The sequence below is a fragment of the Eumetopias jubatus genome, unplaced genomic scaffold (genome assembly GCF_037043125.1).
Source record: "Eumetopias jubatus isolate StellerSeaLion01/CBP00866 unplaced genomic scaffold, mEumJub1_p1.0 scaffold_17, whole genome shotgun sequence".
NCBI classification, from domain to species: domain Eukaryota; kingdom Metazoa; phylum Chordata; class Mammalia; order Carnivora; family Otariidae; genus Eumetopias; species Eumetopias jubatus.
The window spans coordinates 54,971,848-54,997,214 of record NW_028274823.1 but is presented as its reverse complement, the minus strand read 5'-3'; the positions used below and the strand labels follow the sequence as shown (position 1 = coordinate 54,997,214).

Here is a 25,367-nt window from a genome sequence, read left to right as displayed (position 1 = left end):
AGGTAAGTACTTTCCTAATTCCTGCAAGAAAAAAGCGTAAACAAAGGCGCAAAATACTTTTTAAAAACTGTAACATTTATTAAGAATCATTGCCAATCATCTTCCAGTTCTTAATCACCTTCCACTTTGGTTAAGGTGACATGACCCAAACCCTCATCTGAGTAAAAATAAAGCTGCTGAAACAAAGGCTTTTTTTTTGTTTTTTTAATGAAGAGCTAGGTTTGAGCATGTTGGATTTGAGGTGATAGCAACATAAACTAATGCAATCAACTAAAAGATGGTGAGAAACTGTGTGCTCTGGAGAAATCCAGAGCAAGGCTAGAGCTAGAGAAAACCGGATTATTGGGAACAGGATGCACTCACACAGGAAGCATGTGTATACAGATCAGAGTAAGGATAGACCAGGGAACAAAGTGAATACTTGAGTTGGCAGAAACTCAATAGCTCAAAATAATACCTTACCTTAACCCATTTCCCAGCAGTTCCCTTCACTGGTCAATACTTTTCATAATCATTCTTCTTTGCTCTACCAATTAAAGCTTATCCAAAGACCTTAAACTCTCCAGAGTTCCCATGGTTTTCATAGCATTTTTCTTTCCCAGATCCATGATCAGATCCACAATCTAATCCAGGTAGTCAGTTCTTCTCAGCCTGCCCTGCCTTCAAAGTCCCCTCAAAGCAAGGGAGGCTAACCAGTGACAATCTTGGGAGAGACTTGACCCCATAATGAGGGTTGTCCTCAATATATAAAACCCAGAAAACAAAATAAGTTGGTACATTGATAGGGCTTTAGTGTCTCCTCTATAAACTCTGTATCCTAGTCTTATGCCAGAATTTGAAATTGTATTACACAGAGTGTGCACTAAAATCTTCTGATCATGACTGTTACTGTCCTGCAGTTCTGGTGAGGCAGATATGACATTTTGGGCTTGGGGCACAGCCAGTCATTTATATTACCAAACTCATGACACCTAAACCTCATTTCTATCACTGGCTTTTCAAGTGGACTTTTGAAAAGCTCATCTTTGCTCATCTCACACTCACCCTGCCGCAGACAATGGAAAGGGCTCTCCAGTAATGCATATTGGGGTCTGAATCTTAGCTCTGCCCAAATGAAAATAGATTGCATTGGGCAACTTTCCACATCTGAACCTCAGCCTCCCATCAACAAAATGGAGTTTTACCCACTTTCATGACACCTAATAATCCTCATGAATAGCCTTACTTGTAAAGGGTCAAGAATGTACGAACGTACTCTTCGGTATTACCTTTCTTCCATTTTCTCATTCTTAAAAATTATACTATTATAGCCTAAAAGCTCATAAAAAAAATCTACCTTTGTAAATTTGAGATTATGGGTCAAACAAGAGAAAGTAACTCTACAATGACATACATACATACATAAGCAAGCAAGCAAGCAAAACAAAGTAATTGTTCTTGAGCTAGTGGGATGATTAAGGAAGGAACTTCATAGATGGACCATGGATAGACTTGCTGGGAGCTTTCAGACAGGGAAGTATTGGAAGGCAGCAGACTGTAAAGTTGTCTGAGAGATCCAGGGCCCAACCCAAAATCCAACACACCCCAGAGCTACTGTCTTTTCCAGATGAAGGCTAAAAAAGCTAATCAGTACCTAGACCCAGCTCTATGTCAGAAAGAACAAATTTCTCCCTGAGTCCAGCTCAGGACAGAAGAGCATGGGTGACTCAAGAAACTCCATTTATTGACCTCCAAATCTAATAAAACTAAGAGCTCTGCACAAGTGTTTTAAGTGTTGACCTTTTCCCCAATGCTCTGCTCACTGAAGTCAGCTCATTTTTGTTTCTGTAGCCTCTGTATCTGTTTTCTGAGATGCTAAAAGGGCTTCGCGTGCCCGTTTCCTTCGCAGCCTCTCAGCATTTGTGATCATCATGGGATGCAGAGGGAAAAAGCCAGAAAGACCTAAAAGCAACAGGATTTTCATTCATTATAACATGGTATAAGTCAATGTTTCCCTGGGAACTTAGCCTCACAGAGCTGAGGTCTAACAGAGACCTGACTTACAGCATTGATTTAAAACATGCTCCTCTCTCGCCAAACTGTCATATCTCTTCCCCTAACTCCCTCCCCTTCATTTACTACAAGGAGATAATGGATGTTACTTCCTAAAGCTAATGTCGTTATTTGAAAAAAAGATAGGGGCGCCTGGGTGGCTCAGTCGTTAAGTATGCCTTCGGCTTAGGTCATGATCCCCGGGTCCTGGGGTCGAGCCCCGCATCGGGCTCCCTGCTCAGCGGGAAGCCTGCTTCTCCCTCTCCCACTCCCCCTGCTGTGTTCCCTCTCTCGCTGTGTCTCTGTCAAATAAATAAATAAAATCTTTAAAAAAAAAAGATAAATGGACAGATAGCCATTCAAGACACACTATTCCTATTTACAGTACAAAATCCCATTCACCCAAAAAGTCTCATAAGAGTCCACAAAAGGGGTCTCCAGTCAAAATGACATTTAGATCACAACTTCAGCTTTCACTCTAGCCCTGAGCAGCCTAAGGTAATGAAAATCATTCCTAACTCTTATCATCCTGAAACTGACTTCACCTTAAAATCCCCTCAATGAAGTAAGGCTAGAGGTGAGTTACCCAGAAGCTTCTCCACAGGCTTAGAGAGGTGGGCCCCACAGCCGATCCAATGCCGGATCCGGTCTAGGTTGAGAGCAACGATTTTCTCTCCGTGACTGTTGGGCAGTGGATCATAGGAGCCCAGCTGCTCCACGAAACGGCCATCCCTGGGACACTTGTTGTGAGCAGCCACAATGCGGTAGAAGGGCCGGTTGGTACAGCCACTCAGGGCAAGGCGGATGGTTAAATGGCCTCCGCGGTAGGCTCTGCACAGGACAGTAGCTGTAGAGAAATAAGTTAACACAAGAACAGAGTATATAAAATGAGCAAAATGAGGTAGATAAAACAAGCCCCTTCCTCAACTGAAACATCCTTACATCCAACCAATTACTGTCAACCCGGTTTAGATAGTATATTCTTCGTGAAACTCCTCTCATGCACTTCAGCCAGAAATGACTACCTCCTCAATCCGCTCAACACCAGCCTGCCATTTAATACCTCTGTGACCACGACGGAGCCTCAGCTGCCTAGTCTATAAACCGAATGCCATTTGTCTCATAAGTTGAGGAAGGATTAAGTGAGAAAAACCTGAGGAGAGAGACAAACGTAAGGCAGTGTGGTTGTTTCACGTTCGGGTTGCCTCCAGCTCGACTAAGAGAGCTGCTTCGTCGGGTCCCACACGCCCCTCCCCCGGCCCCCGCGACCGCCGGGAAGGGCACTCACTGAGCTGGACCATGGTGCAGCGCCACTTGCCGCGCCTCCAAGTGCGCTGCCGCCCGCCACCGATCGGCTCTACGGCCTCGGCGGGGAGGGCGGCGGTGGAAGAACGCGGAGAAGTCCACACTGCGACACCCCTGACCTCACCACCCCCCAACCCAAGCCCTAGCGCCCCGGTGCAGGAAGCGAAGACTCCGCTCGCCCCGGCCCTTCCGCTTTCCAGCACCTACACTTCCCATAATGCAACGCCGTGAACCCTAACGTGCCTTAAACTGCCGCAAAAAAGGCGCGCTGCAGTTTGCGTGTAGCTGGGGGTCGTAGTGCGAGCTGGACTGTCTGGGTGTTCTCGGCCTGCGCAGGACTGTGGGTTCCTGATGAAGTGAGGAATATTGGGAGAATCCCAGGGAGCGGCCAGAAGTGCTTAAGTGTTGCACAAATCCATCCTGCACTTGTTAGAGCCGAGGTGCAGTGCTGAGAACTAGCTGAAAGGGCGCTGTCCTGCCCCTAGGAAACTCAGTCCTAAGTGGGGAGACGCTGAGTTTACACCGGAGTCAATAAAGGTGGTCACTACACAGTCCTGGGGGAGCAGAGGACAAGGTGAACCTGATAACCTTCTTGGTGTCTCAGGAAGACTTCATAAAGGAAGTAGCGTTAGAACCAAGACTATACACGGGCTATAAATGAACGCAGGTTTTATTTTATTCTTCTTGTTTATTAATATGCCTCCACATTCCCTCCTGTTCTCCCACTTCCCTCCTATTCTCTGCACCTTCTTTAAAAAATTAAGAGGTGTCTTTATTCCTGGTTTTGCTATGCAGTGATCCAGGAGGACAGGAGTGAAGTATGGTTCCTTTGTCATCTTTAGCCCTAGAATACTGGCCTCAGTTGAGAGGAGTTTTGCATCTATAAGTTAATGGACTCTTCTTGGAGCCCTTGTGATTTAGATCCATGAAGATACCCGTGGTTAGAGGTAGTCAGTACCTCCACCTTCAGCAAAGACTTCTCTGTTGAGCTCTGTTCATCACTGGATCCAAAGGGTCTGGCCACAACTAATATGTTTGTCCCAATACAGTGACCCAGCATAGCAGTCTTCCTTTAGGCCCACCTTAGAAATTGATGCCTTAATTCTCAAGTTCCAGGAAGTGAACCTAGCCAGAGACCTTAGAAGTTGACTTCCAGGAATGACTTGATAAGTTTTTACCAGAAACCCTAATAATGAACCCACTTTACTTTATGTAAATAAATAATTATATTCTTACATATACCTCAGTAGACCTTAATAACTCCAGAACCACACTGATGAATTTTGAATCTTTTTCATTTTTTATTGTTACTCAGTTTACTGTCAACCTGTAAAATATCCGGTATTTTAGCCATCCAGTAAAATAGCCAGTGGAAATGAATGGGTTTCTGTTTATGGTATTTTCCATCCACAGGCCTCATATGGTGAAATGTCCAGGGCTTAATCTCTCTGGGAAGGAAAGGAGCTCAGAGTCCCACACAGAATATTCTTCAGCTGGAAGGATGTCAGAAAGATGGATTTCCAAAGCCAACCGTCTCCTGTACCATGTGGATTTCTGCAAGCAGAGCCTTATCTTTTAGTTTCAGCTGCATAAGAAGAAGGAAGGGGAGGATACATATCATACCTGATATACCTATGTGGAGACCCCTCATTTACTGGGACACAGTTAGAGAATATAGTTCCTTGGCTTGAAATTGGGCTCTTCTTATATTCCCTTATCATTCCCTATTTCATGGTAACTCCGTTAAAAGACCTCAGGACGTGCTGATTACATGGACATGTGCGCTTTATGAAACTTCAAGTAGTATGAACATTTACAATTTGTGTATTTTTTTGTTAAATAACTTTAATAAAGTATTTTTAAAAGAATTCACATTATCACCCAGTCTATCTTGACTACAGTATTCCAGTTTGTCAAGTCACAGGAATCAAAGACACACAAAACAAAGATAATAGATCTGAATTTATTTTTAGCCTCTAGATGTGTAGTAGAGATAGCTAGTTGCCTACTGAATACCCACTCTCCTTTCTTTCTAACAAAATCTTCGTTTCTTTTCAGGACAGGAATGCAGCCAGCTACAAAGTTCCATTTCCTTCTTCCCTTAGAGCTAGGGGTAGTCTTATGACCAGTTGTGGCCAATGAACTGTAAACCTTCCTCTGGAAATGATTTTCTTTATCATCAAATACTATGTACACGTGAATTAAACATCTTTATTTTTCATGAGTAGACACACCATGTTTCAGGTGTACAACATAGTGATCTTAAGTTTGTACATTACGCTGTGCTCACAAGTATAGCTACCATCTGTCACCACACAACACTATTACAATACCATTGGCCATATTCCCTATGCTATATCTTTTATCCCCATAAAGTCATTGCTTCTTGAAGGGAGATGAAATATCTAGCATGTCCTCTTTGTTCTTTCCTCCCTTTTGTTCTTTATTGTGCCTGAAACATGTATATGGTGGTTTGAGTTACAATGCCTGTCTTGCAACTGTGAAGGATGGGAACTGCATGCTATGATTGGTGGAACAGAAAGATAGAGTTTGGGTCTCTGGTGACATGGTGGAGCTCTGGTACCAGTCTTGGGCTTTTCATTAGATGAGAAAAATAAAACTAATTTGTTTAAGCCACAAATTATGAACTGTAATTCATAGTAGAATAGACCGGGGGTTGGCAGATTACTGTTCATGAGCCAAATCTAGCTTGCTGTTTTTAAGTAAAGTTTTATTTGAAACACAACCATGCTCATTTGCTTATGTATTGTCTATGGCTCCTTTTGCACTACAAGGGCAGAGGGTAATAGGCACAATAGAGACAGTTTGGCCCACAAAGCCTAAAATACTATTTTTCCCTTTACACAAAGTTTGTTGACCTATACCTTCAGTCTACAAGCGAGGAAAATGAGGCTCAAAGAAGTTAACATAGTAGAGTTAGTGGCAAAACTAGGACCATAATTCAGATCTACTAACTCCCTGGCCATCTGTCTTTCCATTAAACCAAATTCTCTAAAGAGGGAGAAACCGCCCCCCCCCACACACACACTCGTGTTCTCTCTCTAGCTCTGCTCTCTCAAATAAATAAATAAAATCTTTTAAAAAAGGGGGGACAGTGCGCCTGGGTGGCTCGGTTGGTTGGGTGTCTGCCTTTGGCTCCAGTCATGATCCCGGGGTCCTGGGATTGAGCCCTACATGGGGCTTCCTGCTCAGCAGGGAGCCTGCTTCTCCACCTCCCTCTGCCCTCCACCCCCAGCTTGTGCTCTCTCTCAAGTAAATAAAATCTTAAAAAAAAAAAGAGGTAGAAAAAAATCCCCCATAGTAATATGTGGGTTATTCCAAACCCAGCAGCCTTATGATAATGGCAAAGATGCTAAGAAAAGCTTTTAGAAAAATATTCACATCATGAAACGATGGAATGCTGTAAAGTCCTGAATTCAGCCAGCATCTTCTTCCCAGTTTCCCAACCTCAGTACAGTACAGACAAACAGCAGAGGTCTCTGCATCATACCTTCATTGTGTACTTATAGGCCTGCTCCGCTTCCAGTTGCCGTCCAGCCTGAAAAAAAGAGCAGCAGCTGGTGATAATGACATATTATAAACGTTATAGTGGGAAAGTATGTTGCCACAAACATTTCTACCAAAAGAGAGGACTCCATACCTTCTTTTTTTTAAGTTTTTTTTTAAAATATTTTTATTTATTTATTTGACAGAGAGCACAAGCAGGGGGAGCGGCAGGCAGAGGGAGAAGCAGGCTCCCCGCTGAGCAAGGAGCCCTATGTGGGACTCGATCCCAGGACCCTGGGATCATGACGTGAGCCAAAGGCAGATGCTTGACGAACTGAGCCAACCAGGCATCCCTAGAATCTCCTTTCCAGACAAACACGTGAGTGTATGATTTTTGAGCACATTCCAAGTAACAGCTTCTCAGACTGGGCCTCTCCTCCCTCATCAGTACAATGACCAAATCTGAAGCTCATTAAACCTCAACTATCATGCATTAATGGCCATCTACCTATCTCTTGCCTCACTTACTTCCTTACATCTTTGCCCTAAAATGGCACTGTGTAAGGTTAATAAACACTCACTTTGAGGCTGACTAGAGCCAGATATGCCCATACTTCAGCATTGTAGTTGTTCAACGCATTGGCTTCAGAGAGAGCATCCTCAGCCTCTGTGAGCTCCTCCAGCTTGATAGAAAGAGAAAAGTGTGAGTTAAGTCAGAGCAGTTTTCCCTTAAGCCAGCTGGAGTCAGTTTAGCTGAAAACATTATGTCCAAATAACATTGGTAATGTGACCTATACAGTTTTCAACTTTTTAAAATTTTAGCTCAGAACTTTTTCTTCAAACAAAATTTTATGTGGTAGCCCAATATATGAACATGTTAAAAGAAGAACTGCTCGGATTAAAAAGCCAAGTAGAGAAATCTGGAGTCCCGCCTGCTAGGCTCTCAACTTACACCCCTCTCTTCCTCCTTCCCTCTACAGCAGTTCCATCAGGGCATCCATGAACCATGGAGCTTCAGGTGCCAGGATTGGAAAACCAGAAGTATTCACTACCATGCGTGCATTGTTCAGTGATTTCCCCACACACAGTAGGATGTCAGATATATTTGTTGTCAGTTTAGCTGAAAACATTATGTCCAAATAACATCCCTTTCTTGTGCATCCCTGTCTTTCTTTTTATTTATTTATTTATTTGACAGAGAGAGCAGGAGAGCACAGTAGAGGGAACAGTAGAGGGAGAGGAAGAAGCGGGCTCCCTGGTGGGGCTCGAACCCAGGACCCTGGGATCATGACCTGAGCCAAAGGCAGACGCTTAACCGTCTGAGCCACCCAGGCACTCCTGTGCATCCCTTTCTTAAGGTTAAAGTCCTATTAGCCTGTCAAAATACTAATATTAGTTATTAATAGCACAATCTTGAGTAATCAATACAATATTCAGGCTCTAGAATGCTCCCTGAGCTCTGCACACATGGATATCATTGCTACTTCCTAAAAGTGAGGTTGCTTTGTAAAATCTTCCAAAAGATCACCTAAGGAAGAAATAAGGCACTCCTCTCACCAGTATAGTAGCTCTCCATTTTTTTCTGTTTTGAAAAGAAAATTATGGGTTTCTAGGCCTGAAACAATATGAAGAGTGGCCTTTCAGCAATGCCTATACTTTGGTCCATGTTTTAAATGTCTCTAAGATATTGATTCAATATTCAATCAATGTATTGATTCATTATTCAACCAATATTATTCAACCAATATCATTCAATCAGTATTATTCAATCAGTTTTACTTGCTAAGAATTTATTCCATACTGTGAATAAAAAGATAAAATACAACCTCTCAAAGAGTTCACTGACAGATATGTAAAAAAAATAAAGAAAAAGAAAACGCAAACACATAAATAGTTCCACTACACAATAAACATTTCTATAATAAAAGCAGATATAGATCTAGTGGAGGGACATAGGAAAATGGGAATAATTGTACCCTGGACTTAAAGGAGAGCCTCTGAGAGGAAATATTACTAAAGTGAGTCCTGAAGGATAAATAGGAGTGTATTAGCTATACGAGGTGAAGAAAGGCATTCCTGGTAAAAAGAATATCAGATACGAAGGCATGGAGGCATAAGAGAGTGTGATGTGGTCAGGAAATGTTTAAGTATGCATGTGGGCTGGAGAAAAGAGAGAGATTAGGGAAAATAAAGTAAGTGATAAAACTAAAGAGTTAGGCACCAGGTCATATACATTCATTCAAAGGAATGTGAATTTTATTCTGAAACAAGGGGTAGCCATTGAAGAGTTTAAGTAGGGGAGTAACACAGTATTTGCCTATTTTAAAGACCACTTTGATAACAATGTGGGAGATGGATTAAGGTAGGACAGGAGATCATGCTAGCAGATAGAGAAGGGATGGGGCTTGAATTGGAGCTATAAAAATAGGGATGGAGGGCGCCTGGGTGGCTCAGTTGGTTAAGCAACTGCTTTCGGCTCAGGTCATGATCCTGGAGTCCTGGGATCGAGTCCCTCATCGGGATCCCTGCTCAGCAGGGAGTCTGCTTCTCCCTCTGACCCTCTTCCCTCTTGTGCTCTCTATCTCTCATTCTCTCTCTCTCAAATAAATAAATAAAATCTTTAAAAAAAATAGGGATGGAGAGGAGACTATAGACTCAAGAGACATTTAGGAGACAAAATCAATAGGATATTTGATGCCTAATTAAAAGGAACAGGAGAAGCAGACTAGGATACTTTTTAAGTTTCTGCCTTGGTTGATAAGGTTCATTACAGTCCCATTCACCAAGACACGGAATACAGGAGAAAGTGTAGGCTTAAGGAATGTGAGAATCCTTCAGGGTTAAGTTAGGTTATATTTCAGTTATGCACATTTTTTAAAGATTTATTTATTTGAGAGAGCGAAAATGAGAGAGAGAGTACATGGGGGGTGGAGGGTTAGAGGGAGAAGCAGGCTCCTCGCTGAGCAGGGAGCCCGATGTGGGACTTGCTCCCGGGACTCCACGATCATGACCTGAGCCGAAGGCAGTCACTTAACCAACTGAGCCACCCAGGCGCCCTCAGTTATGCACATTTTAAGGTATCTAGGGAACCATGAAAATGGAGCTGTCCATTACACTGTTTTATATAAAGGTCAGAACTTGAAAAGTGTCATGCATTAAAGGTTTAGAATTCATTAGGGCACGAGTGGTAGTTTAGGCCACTGGGCTGGGTGTATTTTTTTCTTAGAGTGAATAAATATGGTGACAGTAGAAGAGGGCTGACCTGGGAGGACCCAACAATTATGGTAGGTAAAAGGGTAGGAGCCAGCAAAAAAGGCTGAGAAAGAGGTACCAGAGAAGAAGGCATAGAACTGGAAGGATGTGAATGAAGTATTGTGTAAGTCAAGGGAGGAGAGGGCTTCAGGAAGAAAGTAGTTAACAGGGTTAAGAGCCAGAAATTCATCTAAGTGTCTATGGCATTTAGCGATTAGGATGTTAAGGGAACTTCTGTCAGAAGTGTCAGTAAGGTGGTAAGGGTAAAGTGATAAAGTAGTAAGCCTGATAGCAATGAAGTGAAAAGGTATGAGCAGATAATTCACAAGTAAAGAGATATGTGTATCACATATTTCAACCTCATTAGTGATGAAAATGCAAATTAAGATACCTATCAAGTTGGCAAATGATAATGCCCACTGTTGATAAGGTAACAGTGAAATGTGCTCTCATACTTCCTGGCAGAGTATAAATCAGTATACACCCTTTCTAGAAGGCAAACTGACACTATAATTTAAAGACTTTTAAATTTTTCTACATTCTTTAAGGATGTATCCTAAGGAAATAAAAATAATTAAGCACAGAGATTTATGTCCAGGAATGTTTATCTCAGGTTCATCTATAGTAGTATAACTGTAGAAACTAACAACATGCCCAATAAGAGAGACTGGCCAAATAATTATGGTATATCCATAGGTATAGTATGACTAAAATATTGATGGGGAACAGGGGTTACTTGGACATCTTAGTGGTCAGGCTTAACTCACAGTTTTTGTTTTGTTTTGTTTTAGTTTCTATCTCAATGAAAATATTGTTTATGCTATTCAAAGAAACAGAAGCATGACTTATGTTGAATAGTCTGTATAGCTAGTTTCTTGTACTTTTGACAGTGCTGTCAGTTTTCTAACAGCTATAAATGTTTTATATTCTTTCTGGGAAGGTGGAACAGGGGAGCACATAGCTTATGTATAAATGATCATATGTCCCAGTTGGCCTGGGACAGTCCCTGTGTCCCAGTGTAATTATAAATAGCACCCTTTCCATTCTCTGAAGTGTCCTGGTTAGTATGAAGTATTACATGGTCATTTCACTTACACATCCAAACCAGGGAACACAATGAAGTCATCAGAAATCATGTTTTAGACTATTTGGTGATGCGAGAAGATATCAATGCTATACTGTTTAAGTAGAAAAAAGATTAAAAAGCAGTAAATATATTATTTACAGTTTGATACATTAAAATTGCTTTCATATATTTATGAAAAAGACTGGAGGAAAATGCATTTCAAATGTTAACAGTGATTATCACTGAGTGGTTGGATTATGGATACTTTTATGTTTTCTTTACATTTTTATCTTCCAAATTTTCTATAATGAACATATATCACCTTTACGGTTAAAAAAAAAAAACAGCAATAAGGAAGAGGAGACAGGGAACACAGGCAACTCATTTGGTTGTTACCACTGTTGTTTAATAAGAAGGGGGAAAGAATGGGGAAAGACCTGAAAGGTTAAAAATGTAAATCAAAGAAAAAGACAAAAATAAGAGAGTAAGGTATTAGGAGAAAATTAGAGTGTTAGCATCAAGAATACATTGAAGAAACTGGACACGAACAACACATTGCATACCTCTTTCAAAGACTGTAAGAAAGGAGGAAAGGGTGGCTAAAAAAGTTTTTAGGGGTGGGGAGCAAAAGATCTCCCAGAAGCTATAGCAGCTCCTCCTGAAAACAGAAGGGCCACAGAGCATAATAAGCATCAGTCAATTTCTTTAATTGAGTAGATTCTTCATTTATCATATCACTTTTTCCTTATAGATAACATCATAAAATTATGAGCTTCTGTATCAAATAACATGAAGTATTTTTATTATATAGCTTCCTGGTTCAGGTTTTTGTGGGATTTTTAGAGAATGTTTTATTTTTATAGTACAGATTGACTGTTTAGTTTACTGAACACCTTTGAAAAGTAATTTTTTCCACCATCATTACAAACTCCCAGGATGCTTGGAAGACTAAGGAATCAAGGTCAGCTCTATTCACAGGCCTTGTCTTGAGCCTTCATCCTCTTACCCGATAACAGGATATTCCCAGTCCTAGCCAGGTAAGGCATGTAGGCGATCTCTTACAGGCTTGCAGGTAGGTTTTCTTTGCCTTTTCGTACTGTAGAAAGAAAGCACCACTAAGCTATTGTTCTTCTGGAAGTTTCAAATGCTATATTGCTAGGATAGTCATGGGGCTTCTGTAGTTGTACTCAAGACCAATCTAAGTAAAATGAGCCCTTAAACTGTTGTTTTTTTTTTTTTTTTTTAAGGCACAAGGTTTTTTTTAGAGCAGTTTTAGGTTCACAGCAAAATTGAGAGGAAAGTACAGCAATTTCTCATATACCCCTTGCTGCCACACATGCTTACTCTCTCCCATTATCAACATCCCCCCTCAGAGTGGTACCTTTGTGACAACTGATGAAACTACATTGATACATCATCATTACCTAAAGTCCATGGTCATATTTGGTATTATACATTCTATAGGTTTGGACAAATGTATAATGACATGTATCCATTATTAGAGAATTTTCACTGCCCTAAAAATCCTCTGTGCTCCATCTATTCATCACTTCCCTTCCCCAACCCCTCAAAACCACTGATCTCTTTACTGTCTCCATAGTTATGCCTTTTCCAGAGTGTCATACAGTTGGAATCATACAGTATGTAGCCTTCTCAGATTGGCTACATTGACTTAATAATATGTATTTAAGCTTCCTTTATGTTTCTTCATGGTTTGCTAATCTATCTCTTTTTAGTGCTGAGTAATACAGGAAACATTCAGAAAAACTCAAAAAACAAACTTCCAAAAGAATTAGACCACTTCTTATATTGCATCTCCAATATGAGAGATTTAACTCAGCAAATAGGTTAAGAATTGCTTGCCTAGTGAAATTGCCTGCCCAGTGACTATGTAAGTCAGAAGCTTGGTTCAGATGCAGCTTGCAATGATGTCAGAAAGAAAACTTATTTACTTCACTGCAATGGCATAGTGATTTTTCGCTCTTAAGCCTATGGGCCTTCATATTTAATTATAAGGCAATGCAACTTCTTGTTGCTGCTGTTGTTTTATTTTATAAAGATTTTATTTATTTATTTGTCAGAGAGAGGGGGGGGCACAAACAGGGGGAGCGGCAGGTAGAGGGAGAGGGAGAAGCAGACTCCACACTGAGCAAGGAGTCCAATGCAGGACTCTATCCCAGGACCCTGGGATCATGACCTGAGCTGAAGGCAGAAACTTAACTGACTGAGCCACCATGCATCCCTTTATTTTAAATAGAAAGATAACTGGGTATTCTGGGGGTAGAAATGGAATGAAGTCAAAACAAAAGCACAAAGTAAAAGGGTGAATGTTGATAATTGTTGATGTAGGATGATGGGTCCATGTTGGTTCATTTCTACTATTCTGTTTACTTTGTATGTATCTGGGGTTCTTTTTCTTTTTGTTTTTGTTTTTTAAGTAGGTTCCATGCCCAGCATGGAGCCCAGTGCAGGGGTTGAACTCACAACCCTGAGATCAAGACCTGAGCTGAGGTGGAGAGTTGGATGCTTAACCAATTGAGCTACCCAGGTGCCTATACTTTGTATGTATTTGAAATTTTCCATAACAGAAAGTTTCTTTTAGAAGGTCTTAGGGTAATTCCTAAAATGTGGAGAGTAATTGCTGAAGAGTCAGGTTAGAGCTCCTTGTGGAATGGGGTTAGCCTTAGCTGGATTAAATATAAACCTTTATGTTGAGGAAGAAGTTTGAAGAAGTTCTTTTGACATTTTCCATTAGTTAAGTCAAGTAAGAATGTTTCTACTACTGCTAATAAAAGAAAGTTAGCTTAAATATTAACTACAATAACATTTAATCAGTTCTACACAACTTTTTAGTATCATAATGATTAAAACCACAGACTCCAATATTAGACTGCCTGGGTTTGAATCCTGCTTCTATTAATTACTAGTTTATCTAGTGTTGGTCAAATCACTTTATCTTTGGAATTTAAAAGTATCAATATCATATTACTGTTACTGTAATATGTATGTATTGTATGTATGTATCAATATTGTATGTAATATGTATCAATATCATATTACTGTGTGATGGATGTTAATGTTTGAACTGTATTCAGGTCTCAGACCATGGCCTGATTTATTTACATGGTTACTCTCCATCCTCTGTCCCTCACCTCTTTCTCTTCCAGATAGATGTGCCCCAGTCGCAGGAAGATGAAGTGCATCTCAGAAGCATCCGCTACAAAACTAATGGTTCGCTCATAGCATGCCTTGGCCTCAGCATGATTTCCACTTAGAAAATAGAGATGGCCCTTCACGCCCCAGACATTAGGGTTCTGAGAAAGTAAATAACAAGTAGTACCTGGGATGAGGTGGTATTTAAAAGTCCACTAATGATCTTTATTTAACATTTAAAATTAGACTAAGTCCTTCTTCTTTTTCTAATAGCACTCAATTAGAAAGAGGGCCATTCAGTTGCACTGGTATTTTTCTAGGTCTGCTTCCTCATTTCTTTCTTGCATTTTTCAAAAATATTTTGTCTTTGGGGTAAATATTAAGAAGAATATTCAAACATAACCAAGAGAATGTTCACAATGAGAAAATAGAAGAAGTCCAGAAAATTTGAAATAAATCAATTATCTGCTAAAGAGCTAGCCTTATCTTTTTCTCTGCTCTTTGTAAAACTCATAACTGCTTGAGAAAAACAGATGGAAGGAAATAGATGAGTTTACTAAAAGTTGATAACCTCCACCTCCAGTAACCAGAAATCTACCTGTGATATGGCATCACGACCTTTAAGAAAGCCTGCCTGCCCCTCCTCCAAACTATACTCAAGAGGTTCTAGCAAAAGTTGTTACCAGGTAGTCCATCTGGGCTGCATGTTGAAGGTATTCCTCTGCCTTGGCAAAGTCCTTCTTGAGTAGGTGTGTCTGGGCCAGTACCAAGTAATACTCGCAGCTTGGGCCTCCTTGAGGGCATAACAGCTCATGTGCAAGCACTCTGTGCACATACTACGAGGAAAAACCAGATTATAAGGAATATATAAATAGCTGCATTGTGTCAGTTCCATAGCTCTTGCAGTTGAATATTATGTCCCTGATAATAATGAATAAGAAACATATTATAGAATGAAATGATATCAACTTCAAAAGGTTAGAGGTGAATTATGAAGATTCAGCACATCATGGTTCCATTACCAGCTATTCACCTAGTCACCAAATGTAGACATTTCCAAGTGAAAAATCTGCAGTACTGCACAATTCTCGTCTTGCTGGTCAGCATACTAGATGAGTTTTTGCATGTATTTGTTATGCAGCAGACAAAAGCATTTCATCAACCACTATTGACACAAGAGGTAACATATTCAGGCAGGTGTAATTATTGAGGAAACTTAGTGAGGCAAAACTTCCCTTTCTGAAATTCTAGACTCGGGATCTTAGAAACTCTTGTTTCTGACAAACTCTCATCTATGTTCTCCAGTTTTACACTTTGGGCTACTCTTCGTTTTTAATGCTATATAAGGCTTGCAAATTTAACAAAGTCAGATGTACTTGCTAAGCAAAGGGGTAAGCCCTACTTTTCTTCTCCCTCCATTCCCATCTTAGCCTATACTATAGAAACTCCCACTAACATATATCTTCTTAGAAAAATAGTGGAAGGAGATTCTGGAGCTGTTCCCTCTACCTACATTTCTGGCTCTTTGCATGAGGAGGTGGGGATAGTGATTTATTTAATCCAGGAGACAGAAATATTTCTCTATTGGGAAAGGTTAATGTGTTAAAAGTTCCTATTTAATGTGGCCCACTCCTAGCCAGGTCATAATTCTTGCCCTTTCTTGAGCTTGCCCCCTCAAGTGGAACATGCACTCTGCAGGATCAGGGCCAACTCTCCTGGTTCCTGGATCTTGCCCTCTCTCCTACTGCTTGCTTCATGGATATATTTCTTGTTTCCCATGTGGTAGGTAGACCTCACAGGATGCTCTTCTTCTCTGGCAGAAGGGAAAATTCTCCAGTAGTTCTACCTGTGACTGTATGGGCAAGTCAAATCTGAGGCTAACCACATCTCTAGCCCAGTTATACAAATAAAAAAAATTTAATATTTTTATTCCCCACATAGCACCATGTATCTAATTGTTTACAACCTAGAAAGGAAGAAAGATATGATTAGGTGCCTGTGAACCCCCAACACTCACATAATATGAGTTCTGATAATAAAGTGACATCAGGCTACATAAGCCTTTAGAGTTCAATTTTGCTCTGCTGGTATTCTGAGGGAACAGTTTGCAGTGAGGTGTTCTGATGCTCTCTGTAGAGAGTGGTTCACATTTGGATGTTCACACCATTAGACCTATAGTGTGCTCTCAAAAGCATATTTGATTTCTGCATCATACATATTAAAGCTTGGAAAGATACCACTATGGACTGAATAAGCAGTTCGCTAAAATCTTTCCATCTACTTGCCCTTTTCCAAATATTCTGACCTGAACAGCATTGACTTTCATCAAGAAATGTATAGTCTCCATGAAGATGGTGGCAGGAGTTTGGGAAACACCATGAGGGCTAGGATGCAAAAAGGTTGATGAATCTTGACATTTTGATGTTTCTGAAAACATTATATTAAAAGAATAGATGATTAGATTTAAAGGAAAAAAATGTCAGAAGCTCAGACAGTGAGCTACATTACTACCAATGAGCAAGGAGAGTATTCTAATCTAATATATGAGAGAGGTTATAATCTGAAAAGCAATAGATTCCTTTATAGCAATGGTCCCCAAAGATCTCAAAAGTTCTCAAGGTTAGTCTACTGCTGGTTCCAAATGCAAGTTACAACCAAATGAAATGGTTCCTGAATGTGAAACACAACCTGTAGATATTCTAAAAATGAAGAATCATTGTTAGAAAATTGTAAGTCTATAGTTAGCCACTTCTCTGAGCTAAATATAAATCCTTGCTTATTGAAAGGGTTGCACAACTGAGTTAGGATTATCAGAGCCTAGCCTCATATGAAGGAACTTAGGCAATATGACAAACTAATCAACTTCAAACAAGTTAAGATTGCCATTTTGGTAATCATAAGAGTTTTCATCCTTGTCTAGTTTGTTTATGCCCTTCTTTCAAGTGGAAATCTTTATTCCTAAGTACCTTTTTTCACTGGTATCTCCTTGAGAAGTATATTGGATGGTTTTTGGGTGACAGCTGGATCCTGAGATTGTGTGGGTAAAATGTGTTCTCGTGAGTCAGACTGCAGTTTGGAAGATTCTTCAAGAAAGTCATCTAGAATGGATGATGGAGCTCCTGGTCCTAAATTGATTAAACTTTAATGAGGAAAAAAAGGACCCTTCCTACATTGGATATTAAAAGGTTATTACAGGAGATAAAATACAATTATTTCCAAAGCATAAGAAACATATTTCCTAAATACTGCATGGACAGACTTGTTTATAGACTTTTAATATATTTTTTAAAGATTTTATTTTTAAGTAATCCAATATGGGGCTTGAACTTATGACCCTGAAATCAAGAGTCACATGCTCCACTGACTGAGCCAGCCAGGTGCCCCAGACTTTTTATATTTCTGAATAATTTAAAGAGTACAAGCTAAACCGACATCACAGCTGCTACAGCTATGACCCCTGGGTCTAACCCCGCTGTGAGCCTAAGTCATAACGATGTCAAACAAATACCTATTATAAAAGTTATTTGCTAAACCCAGAATGTCACGAATCCAAATGAGAAGGTTAATATATTTTTAGATTAAATTAAAACTTTTGAAGGACAGGAATTCTGTTCATCTTAGTGTTCAAAAATCACCATCATCATCATTTTAAGTAGCTGTATTTGAGCATGACTATATGCCAGGAATTGTACTAAAAGCTGTACTAAAAACCTTAATGTATAATTTCATTTATTTTTCACAACATTCGCTATGGTCCTTTAAACAAAGTGAATCATAGAGAAGTTAAATAATTTGCTGAAGCTCTTGAACATGTCTTGCTGCCTCTCAAATAAATAAATGTTTGATGAATAAAAATAAAAAGCAATGCCAGGCAGGAAATGAACAGTACCAGTTGGCTCCCAATCAGAAGAGGTCACCCTCAGCTAGAGCAAAAGACATGGCTTTGAAAAATGGCTAGAAGTTGGATAGGTAGAGGGGGAGGGGCATTTAAGGCTTAGAGCATGCTATTGGAAAAAGCACAGAAGTAGTGAGTTAATTATTTTAATGGGTATTGAGGATTACATAGAGAAAATTAAGGGAAAGACTGGTTGGAGCTAGGCTGTACTGACATTTTAATGCTAGGATTTTTCTTCTGTAGACAAAAGGAGAAAACAATGAAGAGTTTTGAACAGAAAAATTAGAAAATGAAAGTGATATCTTATGAAGATTACTCTAGCAGTGCTATGTAGCAAGGAGAAAAAAGTACAAAGGTACTACAAAGAGGTTTGTAATAAGGGTGTTACAACAATCTGGATATATGGTAATGAAGAGTAGTGGAAGTTTAAAGGGAAGATGCAAGGAGTATTTTGAAAGAGAACCAGATAGTCTTGAGAATTAACCTGATATAGGGATGGGGGAAGTTCAATCTAGAAAGGAAGAGGAAGCAGGGATGACTTTGAGATCATGAGCTTGGGTGCTTAATATAGCAATGTAGAGTCAATTTGGGAGATAAGGAGTTGAGTTTACTAGTAGAAAAATCCAGCTCCTGGGTTCTGGAGGGATGTCAGGACTAAATATGGAAATTTGAGAGTTATCAGTAGTAATATGGGAACTGTGAGCACCGGTGAGCTCTTAGAAAGTAAGACTATATTATTGGGAGATGATTATCTCTAATGAGTAGAGAAGAAAGAGAAGCTAACAAAGGAAACCCAAACTGTTGGGAGATGTAGGAGGCAATGCCACATATATTTCAGGAAGGAGAGAGTGGTTAAATACTTCAGACTGATGATTGAGGAGTAAGTGATGATCTTAGTGAAAAATATTAATATTCAACTTCTCTGAGGTATAATTTACATATAATAAAATGTTCCCTTTTAAGTATATACTTCAGTGCATTTTAACAAATGTATACATTTATGTAATCACCATCACAATTAAGATACAAAAGATTTCTAATATCCCAAAAAGCTCCCCTGTGTTCTTTGAAGTTAATCCTCAACTCCTAGCCCAAGGCAACCATTAATCTGCTTTCTATCAATACAGATTAGTTTTGCCTTTTCTAGAATTTCATTTAAATGGAATCATATAATATGTACTCTTTTGCATCTGGCTTATTCACTTAGCATAATGTTTCTGAGATTCATCCATGTTGTATGTATCAGTAATTTGTTTCTTTTTTATTGTTGAGTGGTTTTTGATCGTGTAGATAAGAGAAATTTTATTATACCTTTATCTATTGATAGCCAGTTGGATTGTTTCTAGTTTCTGCCTGCTATACATAAATCTGCTATGAATATTTGTGTACAAATCTTTGCAATGTTTCCATTTCTCTTGGGTAAATAGCTAGGAGTGATATTGCTGGCACATGTGTGTTTAACTAGTCTTAAACTGCCAGTTTTTCCAAGTGGCTGTTGCCATTTGGCACTCCCACCACAAATGTTTGAGAATTCCAGCTACTCTACATCCTTGCCATAACTTAGTGTTATCAATTTTTAAAACAATTTAGCTATTCTAGTGGTAAATTGCATTGGTTTTCAAATGTAAGACCAAGCTTACAAACTTAATTCAATTGGATATATTATTTTTTATATATATTGCTAAATTTTATGGAATAATATTTGTTAAGAACTTTTGTGTCTAGGTTCATGAAGGCTATTGATATGTACTCTTCTTGGGATGGCTGTGTCTGGTTTTGAATATCACAGTGATAACTATGGTCAAACTGTGGGAAGTAACCCCTCTTATATTTTCTGAATCTATGGTAGGAATGGGGTAGGCCTGGAGTTTCTTTGTCTTTTCTTTTTTAATTACATATTTAACTTCCTTATGACAGTAGGACTATTCAGATTTTCTCTTTCTTCCTGACTAAGCTTTGTATGTCTGTCAAGGTATTTACATTACATTCAAATTTGTTGGCATTAAGTTATTAGTAATTTCCCTTATTATCTTTCTAATATCTATAAGATCTACAGAGGTGTCCCCTCTTTCATTCCTGATATTGGTATTATGTATCTTCTCTTTTTTTTTCTAATCATATTCATCTATTTAATTGATCTTTTCAAGGAATCTGCTATTGGTCTCAATTTTCTCTATTCTTGTCTACTTTCTATTTCATCAATTTCTATTCTGATCTTTATTATTTTTTTCCTTTTACTTACTTTGGGTTTAATTTCATTTATTTTCTAGCTTCTTAAGGTAGAATCTTAGATAACTGATTTTAGACCTTTCTTATTTTTTAATAGAGGTATTTAAAGCTATAAATTTCCCTCTTGGAACTAATTTAGTTCATCTTACAAATTTCGATTTGTTGTGTTATCATTCAGTTCAAACTGAATGATATGGATATTTTTGGATATGCTGAAGACTGGTTTGTAGTGTTTGCTGATTTCCATGATATAAATTCTCCTATCATAGCTGATTTCAAGCAACCAATGTTACATCACTGAATGCAAAGTTAGGAAGAGATGCACAAGAGCATACCATTACATAGTATTTCTACATAAGAATACAATTATATATAAATAACTTCAACAGCACAGATGATAATAAAATGTAGTAAAATAATAAAGATGTGATAAGTTGTGGGGTTTTTTTTAAGTTTTATTTATTTATTTGACAGAGAGAGACACGGCGAGAGAGGGAACACAAGCAGGGGGAGCAGGAGAGGGAGAAGCAGGCCTCCTGCTGAGCAGGGAGCCCGATGCGGGGCTCGATCCCAGGACCCTGGGATCATGACCTGAGCCGAAGGCAGATGCTTAACGACTGAGCCACCCAGGCGCCCCAAGAAGTGGTAAGTTTTGAATATTACCTTTTTTAGGTTGTTCTTGTTGTTGTCTTCAATTTACATGGAGCTTTATATTTTGAGACTCCACATAAGTGCTCTCAATTGCTACTTGTAAGGATTTTTTAACTCTTTATTTTGAAATAATTATAGATGCACAGGAGGTTGCAAATATAGAGCATATAGTCCCATGTACCCTTTACCAACTTCCGTTAAATGGTGACATCTTATACAACTATAGTATGGTATAATATCAAAACCAGGAAACTGATATTGGTACAAAACTTAAATGCACTAAACACCTAATTCTGGTTTTGCCAATTTTCATATACATTTGTGTATATGTGTGTGTGTAGTCCTAAGCAATTTTATCCCATTTATAAATTCTATTAAACACTACCATAATCAAGATACACATTGTTAGGTTACAAAAGCAAAAATCAACAAGTGGGGCTATACAAAACTAAAAAGTTTCTGTACAGCAGAAGAAACCTACAAAAAAATGAAAAGGCAACCTACTGAATGGGAGAAAATATTTGCAAATGATATATCTGATAAAGGGTTAATATTCAAAATATATAAAGAACTCGTATAACTCAGTAGCAAAAAAGCAAACAATCTGATTTTAAAAATGAGCCAAGGATCTGAATAGACATTTCTCCAAAGAAGACATACAAATGGTCAACAGACACATGAAAAGATGCTCAACATCACTAATCACCAGGTAAATGCCTATCATAACCAAAATGAGATATCACCTCACACCTGCTAGAATGGTTATCATAAAAAAGACAAAAAATAACAAGTGTTGGGGAGGATATGGAGAAAAGGGAACCCCTGTGTATTGTGGTTGGGAATGTTAAATTGATGCAGCCACTATGGAAAACAGTATGGAGTTTCCTCAAAAAATTAAAACTAGAAATACCCATATGATCCAGCAATTTCACTTCTGGGTATTTATTCAAAGGAAATGAAAACAATAACTTGAAAAGATATATGCACACTCCCATGTTCACTGCAGCATTATTTACAGAAGCCAAGACATGAAAGCCAACTAAGTATCCATCAATGGATGAATGGATAAAGAAAATGTGGTGTACATATATACAATGGAATATTATTCAGCCATAAAAAAGAACAAAATATCGCCATTTGTAACAACATGAATGGACCATGAGGACATTATGCTAAGTGAAATAAGTCAGACAGAGAAAGACAAATACCATATGATCTCACTTGTATGTGGAATATAAAATAAACAAAAACAAAAACAAAAAAATAGCCTTGAAAGTATAGATACAAAGAACAGATTCATGGTTGCCAGAGACAGGGAATAGGGGTAGGTGAAATGGGCGAACATGGCCAAAAGTTACAAACTTCCAGTTAAAAAATAAACAAATCAGGTAATGTACATCATGGTGACTATAATTAATAATACTCTATTGGAGGGGCGCCTGGGTGGCTCAGTCGTTAAGCGTCTGCCTTCAGCTCAGGTCATGGTCCCAGGGTCCTGGGATCGAGCCCCGCATCTGGCTCCCTGCTCAGGGGGAAGCCTGCTTCCCCTTCTCCCACTCCCCCACTTGTGTTCCTGCTCTCACTAACTCTCTCTCTCTCTGTCAAATAAATAAATAAAATCTTTGAAAAAATAATACTCTATTGGATATTTGAAAATTGCTAAGAGAGTAGATCTTAAAAGTTCTCATCAAAAGTAAAAAATTGTAACTGTGAAGTGATGAATGCTAAGTAGTCTTATTGTGGTGATCATTTTGCAATATATACAGATGTTGAGTCATTATGTTGTACACCTGAAACTAATATTATATGTCAATTATATCTCAGCAAAAATATACTAAAAACTCTTAAAACTCAACAATAAGAAACAAAAACCTGATTAAAAAATGGCCAAAGACCTTAATATATATGTCATCAAAGATCTATAAATGGCACATAAGCATATGATAAGATACTTCTCATCATGTCATCAGGAATGTTAATAATAGGAGAGACTACACATGTGTAGGAGCAGGGGTATATGAAAACTCTCTAAACCTTCCTTTCAATGTTGCTGTGAACCTAAAACTCCTCTAAAAATGAACTCTATTAAAAATAACTGATTAATATAAAATTTTTAAATTAAAAAACCCAGATGAAATTGATGAATTCCTAAAAAGTATAAAATGCCATGAATAACAAAATAAGAAATAAAGAATATAAATATTAAGAAAATGAAATGGTAGTCAGACACTTTTTCCTGCCAAAAACCCAGGTCCTGGTTGTTTTATTGGTTAAGTTCTGTCAAACTTTCAAGTCAAAATCAATTCCTATCATATATAACTTCATAAAGAATAGCAAAGGAACAAAACTGCCTAATAATCTTGATTATAAAACTAGATGACAAAAGAACATTATAGGCTATTTCATTTATTAACATAGATGCAAAGATCCAAAATAAAGTTTGGCTACTCAAATCCAAAGGTATATTAAAAATTAATGCTTTATAATCAAGTAGGATTTATCCCTTGAGTGCAAGGATTGTTCAATATAAAAGAAATCTATCCATGTAGTTCAAAATCATTTTATTTTTTTCAACTGATGCAGAAAAAGAATTTGATAAAGTCCAGCACCTATGAATGAAGAAAAAATTCTTTGAAAACTAGGAACAGAAGGGATCCTCCTTAATTCTATAAAAGTGTTTTAGAAAAAGCTTACAGAATATTTTTTTAAATTTTATTTTATAACATTATGTTAGTCACCGTGCAATACATCACTAGTTTTTGATGTAGTGATCCATGATTCATTGTTTTAGTATAACACCCAGTGCTCCATGCAGTACGTGCCCTCCTTAATACCCATCACCGGGCTAACCCATCCCCCCACACTCCTCCCCTCAAAAACCCTCAGTTTGTTTCTCAGAGTCCATAGTCTCTCATGGTTCGTCTCTCCCTCCGATTTCCCCTGCTTCATTTTTCCCTTCCTTCTCCTAATGTCCTCCATGCTATTCCTTATGTTCCACAAATAAGTGAAACTATATGATAATTGACTTTCTCTGCTTATTTCACTTAGCATAATCTCCTCCAGTCCCATCCATGTTGATGTAAAAGTTGGGTATTCATCCTTTCTGATGTCTAAGTAATATTCCATTGTATATATGGACAACATCTTCTTTATCTATTCATCTGTTGAAGGGCATCTCAGCTCTTTCCACAATTTGGCTATTGCGGACATTGCTGCTATGAACATTGGGGTGCATATGGCCCTTTTCACTACATCTGTGTCTTTGGGGTAAATACCCAGGAGTGCAATTGCTGGGTCATACGGTAGCTCTATTTTTAAATTTTTGAGGAACCTCCACACTGTTTTTCAAAGTGGCTGTACCAATTTGCATTCCCACCAACAGTGAAAGAGGGTTCCCCTTTCTCCACAACCTCTCCAACATTTGTTGTTTCTTGCCTTGTCAGTTTTTGCCATTCTAACTGGTGTAAGGTGGTATTTCAATGTGGTTTTGATTTGAATTTCCCTGGTGATGAACATTTTTTCATGTGTCTGTTAACCACTTGTATGTCTTCTTTGGAGAAGTGTCTGTTCATGGATGAAAGACCTCAATGTGAGACAGAATATTTTTTATTTAATTGATAAATTTTAAATCCATTCCCATTAGGAAGGGAAAGAAGACACGGTTGACCACGACAACTAATATATAACATGTTATTGGAGATAGTAAGAAGACATGAGTAGTATGATGATTGGGAGGGAAAAGGTAACCCTATCATTACTGTTAATGGCAGATGATATGATAATCATATTCTAGAAAAAAACAATAGAATTAACAATCTATTAAATCAAAAAAAGTCAAACAGGATTATCATATATAAACTCAACCTAAAAAACAATAGTATACACTGAAATCTAAAATGTCAAAATCAATAGCATACACTAAAAAAATGCCAGCAATAGCCAAGGAGAAAATATAATTAAAATAAGATACTTTATGGTAGCAATGGTATCTATAAAGTTTTTATGAATTACTTAAACAGAGGCTCGTTGGAAAAAAAATGTGAAAACTTTTATAAAGGACACAGATGATCTGAGGATATGGAAAGGCCTTCCACATACTTGGATAGAATGGTTTAATAACATAAAGATGTTAATTATCCCTAAAATTATTTATAAGTTCAGTAGGGTCCAAATAAAAATTTCAACTGGATTGTTTATGTATTTGATAAACACTATAAAATCCAAATAGATAAATAAAGGTCCATGAATAGGTAAGTCAGGTATAAAAAGGCAAGTAAA

The 25,367-nt window shown here is 38.3% G+C and overlaps 2 protein-coding genes across 2 annotated transcripts in view; both read right to left on the bottom strand.

The window, feature by feature from the left end:
- Positions 1-54: 54 nt before the first annotated feature.
- Positions 55-3,515, bottom strand: MRPS16 (mitochondrial ribosomal protein S16). The gene is made up of 3 exons (XM_028109670.2): positions 3,320-3,515; positions 2,618-2,878; positions 55-1,941 (listed from the first exon to the last, which is right to left on the bottom strand). The coding sequence occupies exons 1-3, from the start codon at positions 3,330-3,332 to the stop codon at positions 1,808-1,810; spliced, it is 408 nt and encodes a 135-aa protein (XP_027965471.1). The 5' UTR covers positions 3,333-3,515; the 3' UTR covers positions 55-1,807.
- Positions 3,516-4,651: 1,136 nt separating this feature from the next.
- Positions 4,652-25,367, bottom strand: part of CFAP70 (cilia and flagella associated protein 70) — a 102,214-nt gene continuing 81,498 nt past the window's right edge. The window contains exons 20-27 of the mRNA XM_028109739.2: positions 17,281-17,439; positions 16,620-16,741; positions 14,998-15,150; positions 14,314-14,475; positions 12,168-12,257; positions 7,425-7,526; positions 6,848-6,895; positions 4,652-4,921 (exon numbers count right to left, since the gene is read on the bottom strand). Coding sequence (XP_027965540.1) covers positions 4,841-4,921; positions 6,848-6,895; positions 7,425-7,526; positions 12,168-12,257; positions 14,314-14,475; positions 14,998-15,150; positions 16,620-16,741; positions 17,281-17,439 — 917 coding nt within the window. The 3' untranslated portion in view covers positions 4,652-4,840. The remainder of the gene's footprint in view (positions 4,922-6,847; positions 6,896-7,424; positions 7,527-12,167; positions 12,258-14,313; positions 14,476-14,997; positions 15,151-16,619; positions 16,742-17,280; positions 17,440-25,367) is intronic.